This window comes from Pelmatolapia mariae, linkage group LG22 (genome assembly GCF_036321145.2).
Source record: "Pelmatolapia mariae isolate MD_Pm_ZW linkage group LG22, Pm_UMD_F_2, whole genome shotgun sequence".
NCBI lineage: Eukaryota > Metazoa > Chordata > Actinopteri > Cichliformes > Cichlidae > Pelmatolapia > Pelmatolapia mariae.
Window position 1 is genome coordinate 2,127,830 of NC_086245.2, and position 7,927 is coordinate 2,135,756.

At 39.0% G+C, this 7,927-nt stretch overlaps 1 gene segment (V, D, J or C); it reads left to right on the forward strand.

The window, feature by feature from the left end:
• Positions 1-3,865: 3,865 nt before the first annotated feature.
• Positions 3,866-5,252, forward strand: LOC134619759 (Ig kappa-b4 chain C region-like). The segment is given in 2 exon segments: positions 3,866-3,932; positions 4,747-5,252. A coding segment is annotated over 1 exon segment (276 nt).
• The last annotated feature ends 2,675 nt before the right edge of the window (positions 5,253-7,927 follow it).

Consider the following 7,927-nt stretch of genomic DNA (forward strand, 5'->3'; position numbering starts at 1 on the left):
CCGCCTCGTATGTCTCGTTCCCTGCATGCTCTGTCTGACACACACCGGTGGATAGCTGCCCTGGGTTGTAGCTCCGTGTCAGCGACCACCAAACAACCCACTTATTTTTTCCACATCGACCAGCATCTGAACAATCCACCGCCTTTCACTGTTTGTACCGTTACTAAAAAAAAAAAACCCCTCATCGGCTCATAAAAACGAAAAATAAGTCCAGCTATGACCCTGAGTCAAAAAGACAGCCAACTCCGGTTAGCTAGCTAGCTGTCTAGCTCTTTGCAGGCACCGAAACCATCAGAGCTAATATGGGATGTCTTGGTAACACGAGCAGATATTTTAAGTTTACATCTGGCCAATCCACCACCTTTCACTGTTTATACCGTTACTAAAATGAATGAATAAATAAATCATCGGTCCATATAAACGAAAAATAAGTCCAGCTGTGACCACGAGATATTGCGAAGGACCGGGGGTGAAACGATAGTAAGCCGCCCTCACTGTCATCCAGGCCGGCTGTAGCTTGTTAGCAAAGCCGCGCTAGCTAGCTAGCCAGCTAGCCTCAGGCAGAAACGACATCGTCAGAACACGGTTGCTAATATGGGATGTTTTGACAAAACGAGCAGATATTTGAAGTTTACACAACTACATTCTCGCCTGAAAATATCTTAAAAGTTTATTTTGTGACCTAGAAACAGTATTAAGAGGAAAATAAAAACTAAGTGATGGCTGCCATTGTTTGACTCGGCAGAGGCGTGCTATGAATTGTGGGATATTGAGTTTTCCACCAAGCATTACCGTAACTTTTGAATGATTAGCGCAACCTTAAAAATTCCAATGGCTCCTGAAAGCAGCGACGCTGTGCGCACCGTTGATATTGTCATCATTACGGTAATCCAAATAAGGGTAGACAGGCCGTACTACTCCCGGCATACCACTAGAGAGAGCCAACACACCACAAATGAAGTTTGAAATTTGTATCAGTGGGACCAAAAGATGGAGCCAACACACCACAAATGAAGTCTGTTTCTATGGCGCCAAAAGAAGAATCTTTCTAAATTTGCACTAAAATATTAATATTTAAAAAACTATAAAAGTCATAAACACCAAAAGTGTATACCATACTAGTCCAGCTCCAGCCGCACAAAATGATCTAACATATGTAACCCTATTGTCAAAACTGTTTGGCAGAGAAGCGCGGGAAAATTTTCACTAAAATATTAATATTTAAAAAACTATAATAGTCATAAACACCAAAAGTCATAGCACACCATTCCTGATCCAGCCGCACAAAATGAGGTAACATATAAGCCGCACAAAATGAGGTAACATATATGAAGGTTGTCTCAAAACTGCGAGGCGAGATTCGCTGCAAAATTTCAGGCGGAAACTGAAGAATAATAATAATAATAATAATAATAATAATAATAAATCCGACGAATAGTAATATGTGTGCCTCTTGGCATAGGCACACATAATAACACCACAAGAACGTAACATATTTTAATATAACCTAAGAAATCAAAAATACAAAATAAACTCAAAACACAGGGTCACAGACTCTGCCCCTGACACTAGGGATCAGTTAATGCTTTAATGAGGATGGAAATTATGTGAAATTATGTTTTTACAATCATTAGAGCTTGATCTAAATGTCAAGAAGATTTTGGGCCGATTTGTTATACAGAGCTCTCCGTTTGCATGATTTGGGAGAAAGGGCTTCATCCCTCCAGTACAGTTCAAATTCTTTGAGAATCAGTGCCAAGGAGCATTGAAGATGTTCTTTTCAGTGGCAACTAGACACTAGAATTTTTTTTAATGTATACAGGTCCTTCTCAAAAAATTAGCATATTGTGATAAAGTTCATTATTTTCTGCAATGTACTGATAAACATTAGACTTTCATATATTTTAGATTCATTACACACAACTGAAGTAGTTCAAGCCTTTCATTGTTTTAATATTGATGATTTTGGCATACATAACTCATGAAAACCCAAAATTCCTGTCTCAAAAAATTAGCATATCATGAAAAGGTTCACTAAACGAGCTATTAACCTAATCATCTGAATCAACGAATTAACTCTAAACACCTGCAAAAGATTCCTGAGGCTTTTAAAAACTCCCAGCCTGGTTCATTACTCAAAACCGCAATCATGGGTAAGACTGCCGACCTGACTGCTGTCCAGAAGGCCATCATTGACACCCTCAAGCAACAGGGTAAGACACAGAAAGAAATTTCTGAACGAATAGGCTGTTCCCAGAGTGCTGTATCAAGGCACCTCAGTGGGAAGTCTGTGGGAAGGAAAAAGTGTGGCAGAAAACGCTGCACAACGAGAAGTGGTGACCGGACCCTGAGGAAGATTGTGGAGAAGAACCAATTCCAGACCTTGGGGGACCTGTGGAAGAAGTGGACTGAGTCTGGAGTAGAAACATCCAGAGCCACCGTGTACAGGCGTGTGCAGGAAATGGGCGACAGGTGCCGCATTCCCCAGGTCAAGCCACTTTTGAACCAGAAACAGCGGCAGAAGTGCCTGACCTGGGCTACAGAGAAGCAGCACTGGACTGTTGCTCAGTGGTCCAAAGTACTTTTTTCGGATGAAAGCAACTTTTGCATGTCATTCGGAAATCAAGGTGCCAGAGTCTGGAGGAAGACTGGGGAGAGGGAAATGCCAAAATGCCTGAAGTCCAGTGTCAAGTACCCACAGTCAGTGATGGTCTGGGGTGCCATGTCAGCTGCCGGTGTTGGTCCACTGTGTTTTATCAAGGGCAGGGTCAATGCAGCTAGCTATCAGGAGATTTTGGAGCACTTCATGCTTCCATCTGCTGAAAAGCTTTATGGAAATGAAGATTTCATTTTTCAGCACGACCTGGCACCTGCTCACAGTGCCAAAACCACTGGTAAATGGTTTACTGACCATGGTATTACTGTGCTCAATTGGCCTGCCAACTCTCCTGACCTGAACCCCATAGAGAATCTGTGGGATATTGTGAAGAGAAAGTTGAGAGACGCAAGACCCAACACTCTGGATGAGCTTAAGGCCACTATCGAAGCATCCTGGGCCTCCATAACACCTCAGCAGTGCCACAGGCTGATTGCCTCCATGCCACGCCGCATTGAAGCAGTCATTTCTGCAAAAGGATTCCCAACCAAGTATTGAGTGCATAACTGAACATAATTATTTGAAGGTTGACTTTTTTTGTATTAAAAACACTTTTCTTTTATTGGTCGGATGAAATATGCTAATTTTTTGAGACAGGAATTTTGGGTTTTCATGAGTTATGTATGCCAAAATCATCAATATTAAAACAATGAAAGGCTTGAACTACTTCAGTTGTGTGTAATGAATCTAAAATATATGAAAGTCTAATGTTTATCAGTACATTACAGGAAATAATGAACTTTATCACAATATGCTAATTTTTTGAGAAGGACCTGTATATATTTCAGTTTATTGTAGGCAAATATGTCTTTATGTATTTTTTTTTTAGTATTTATGGATTTATTACAATTAACCTACACTGTATAACATGTGAAAAATGAAAAAAAAATATTTTTGAGAATCAAAAAGGTCTCAGTTTATACTGACACATATTAAATCAAGTTTTAAATTCCATTTCAAGTTGATGATTTCATTATTGATTGATTTGATATCATCAGAGGAAGAAGTCCCCAAAAAACCCATTTCATCCATTTTCAAAACTCATATATTCAAAATAAAAATATATGTTCTTTAAATGTGTAACACTGCAATGATTTCATTTTTTTAGATCAGTTGGTAAAACTGAAAAGGAAGGAGTGAATTATTTTGTTGAGTTTGTTTGTTTCAGAGTCAGAGAGCCGTGTCTCTCTACAGTCAGAGGTTTTTGTACGGCGCCTCAATGAGTTTGTATCACTGTGGTGGACTTTTGGTGGAGGAACCAGACTGGAATTTGGAAGTAAGTCAGACTTAGAGCTTTTTTAATTTATACATTTATAACATTTATATTAACTTTATTTCATACCCCCAAAAATATTATGTAATTATAAAGTGAGCTTTTAAAATGTACATTCAAAAACTCATTACATTTTCCAATGCAAGCCTAGGATACTTCATTGTATTAATTATTATTTCTGGTTCTGATGATAAAGTTGTATTTTGAGGGCTTGTAGGTTTAGTTCAGTCTAACAGAGTCAGAGAGCCGTGTCTCTCTACAGTCAGAGGTTTTTGTACGGTGGCTAAATGAGTTTGTGTCACTGTGGTGGACTTTTGGTGGAGGAACCAGACTGGATGTTGGAAGTAAGTTGAAAAAATACATTTCTGTCATTCAGGCATTCTGACAAGCAAAGAAAAAACCTAATATTTAATAATAAACACAGTTTAATTATTTTAAAAAGATTCAGGGTGGATGTTTGCCCTCTTTGACAGGGCTAATTAAGATTAGCTCTGCAACATTAATATTTTTTTTCTCTCCATTTCTGTCAAAGTGAAACAGAAATAACTTTTATTATATACACTAATTTTAAAGCTAAACTTCTACTGTAAATGTTTCCACATCTGCTTCTTTTATTTCCAGTGTAGTTTGAACATATTTCAGGTCAAACTGTGTGATGATTCTCTCTGTGCTGATATGCATGAGAGGTTTCTTAAAGGGAAGTGAAACAATGTGTGAGTGAATGACTGGTGGAGCAGAAAAAACACCTGACAGAAACTTCTTAACGGAGAAATTCAAATTGTGGTTCCTGTGCTCTAAGCTGATTGGTGTTTCCTAGGTGATACCCGCCCCGCCCTGAAGGTGCTGGGTCCTTCTAGTGAGGAGCTGATGCAGGGAATGGCCACACTCACATGTCTGGCCAACAAGGGCTTCCCCTCAGACTGGAGGCTGTCCTGGAAGGTGGATGGCAGTGGCAGCATCAGCCGGGAGGAGAGCAGGAGCCCTGTGGTGCAGGAGAACGATGGCCTCTACAGCTGGAGCAGCACCCTGAGGCTCCCTGCATACCAGTGGGAGAAGGTGGGCTCTGTGACCTGCGAGGCCACCCAGGGCTCCCAGACTCTGGTCTCAGAGATACTGAGGAGAGACCAGTGTTCCCAGTCCTGATGTCAATCACTGAGTCTTTGATGCTGTTTTTCTTGTGGTACTGCTCTTTGGTTATGTGCTGTAATATCCTTTGTTTCCTTGTTACTTCTACTTCTCATATAAAAAAAAAAAACAATAAAAATTGTTGCATTTCATAAATACAAAAATCATAACAAATGCCTCTACATTCATCCTTGTGTGTGTATGATCTGTTCTAAAAAGAATAAAAATCTAATTAGTAAACATGGTCTTTGAGTACTTGAGTTTAACAAATACACCTTAAAATAGAAACATTTAATAAGCCCAACCAAAATAAAAAAAACAAAAGTTATATAATTTGAAAAGATTGACTATGTTGTTATTTCCACATTTAATATACTTTTAAAGAAATAGGAGCCAAGTTGATGGTATATTAGGTATTTCCTCTTCATAATTTCTAGTCTTGATATAGTTATTTCACCTGTTTTTTTTATTACACACACACACACTCACACAGATGACATGACATCTTATATGTCATCTCCACTTCAGTATGTCATGAGTTGTGTGTAGGCAGGATTGGTGGACCCAATGTGCAGATACACAGAGGCAAAAACATGAACTCAAAACAGCTTTACTGCTGAACTTGAATGTAGGCAAGCAGAGAGAATACACATGAGAGAGAGATCACAACTCAAACCAAAGTAAACACAGGGCTTAAATACACAGAGGGAGCGATCAGGAAATGGGAGACAGGAGGGAAATACAGCTGGGACAAATCAGGGCTAACGAGACAGCAAACCAGACACATTAACACGAGACACAGACTTTCAAAGTAAACCACAAAACATAACACAGAAACACAGACTTGACAAGGGGATACAGCTGACAGATGAGGCACAGCAACTAGGGCAAGGGTGTAGATTTGGTTTTGGCATTGGTGGGGACGGATGATTCAACCACCGAACCCTGCCCTGTTTCTTTTTTTCCCCTTTTTGTCTTTGCTTCTTGATAAAAAAAAAAAAGGAGAAATATACTTGCCTACATATGCTATTCTACATGCTTTTAAACCATTTAAAATTTTAATTCATAGTTTTATATGTGAATTATATAATGTTAAATTACTATTAAACAAATGACTAAGTATTTTAGACTTTAGTTTACTTCAGCCATATTCCATATAAATCAGGTATCATACAAAAATAAAAATAGTTTCAAGTACAGTCATGACAATAAAAGAATATGACTTTAAGGACTTAACAACATTACTTCAGTTATAGTACACCAACATCTCTGATACATTAGCACTAAGGGAACACTGAATGACTGGTGGTTTCAGCAAAATTATGCAACATTTTAGGCACTGTTGCCCCGATCAAATCAGTGAGCTGGGATTTTTTATTCTAAACATGAACTACTGTTACAGCAACAGACATGGACTACTGGTGCCCCACACAACAACTCAATGTCCACTATGTGAAGGAGCCAAACACATGTCTTCTCCTCTCATTAACTGAGATAAACTGCTGGCATATTGGTTTTACATCTATACTGTCCAGTCTCTCCTGGTGGACATGGCATACAGCAGCATTGTTTATTCTCATTTGAGTCATTGTTGACCTTAGCCATGTTTTTAGTCTTCTGAGACACTGAAGCTTCTTTCAGCCTCAGTACATGCATTTAATCCTCAGATTAAAATTGTTATTCTGTGCTTGATGTGCCTCACCTTTGGCCCTGGCTCTTCCCCTCTGACTGCACTACGACATATTGCCACCTGATAAAATAACACACTGATTCGTGCCATATAAAAAGTGAGACATGTCAATTCAGATTCTTTGTTAAATATACACTAATGAATCAATTTACATCAGCAGCCTAACAATAGTCATGATAATAAATACTAGTTAATATAGCACCAAAACATCAGTCAGTCACCTGTGATCTCGCCTCTTCACCTCTGTCTGAGCTACAACATAGCAGAGCTGCCTCTGTCACCTGATAAATAACAGTGAGACATTCCACATACATGCAGTCACACATATGCTTCAAATACAGTCATGAACCAACAAGTCATCATCCAATTTCACCTGTGATCTTATATCACCATCACTCTCTGGGCTTTGTGTTGGTTCTACTGTCACCTGACAAATAGGACATACATGACAATAAGAATAAAATGTGTAGCTGCTTCAGTGTTTCTGTCAATTTGTGCAGATCTTGACTCATCAGTAATGTTTGTAGGGTGAGTGCATTTTTAAAACAATTTGTGCAAACTGCACTTCAAGGTGGAATATTTGCAAAATCATGACTACCTCATGATATTTTGTCTCAAAAATTAACCCTATGAATATGTCAGTACCATTAGGATGAAATTATTGTGTCACCAACATTTTAACGTTAGACATATAATTTTAAAAGCCTCTGTAAACTAATATCCTGGCTTGCTCGAGGCTGCTGTTTTCTCTGACAGTTTCAATCAAAATTAGAAATGCTACTCTGGGAGACTGAGATAACTAATAGTGCTGCATGTTGTGCAGTTAGTTTCCAAAACACGTTATTCATGGTTACATACAATTTTAGACTGATGTGGGCCAAAGCCTAGCATAGCCTGTAACGTTATTATGACGATATTTTATGAGTGAACTTGACTTTAAGTGCCTTACAGGTTTCTTTGAAAAATACTTTCTTATATCCAGGTTCTTCCTTTTTGCTGCCATCCTCCTCTCCTCCTTGCAGGTCCTCGCAGCGCAGGCTTGCCGCTGCTAAAACTAAACAGAGCTCCCTGAAAGGCACAGCCAATCACATTGGCCATATTTGTCACATGATGTAGGACTCCAGTAGAGAACGTAATTTAACTCTTTCTGCACCGCTGGGTGAATGAGATGTTGACAGATCGT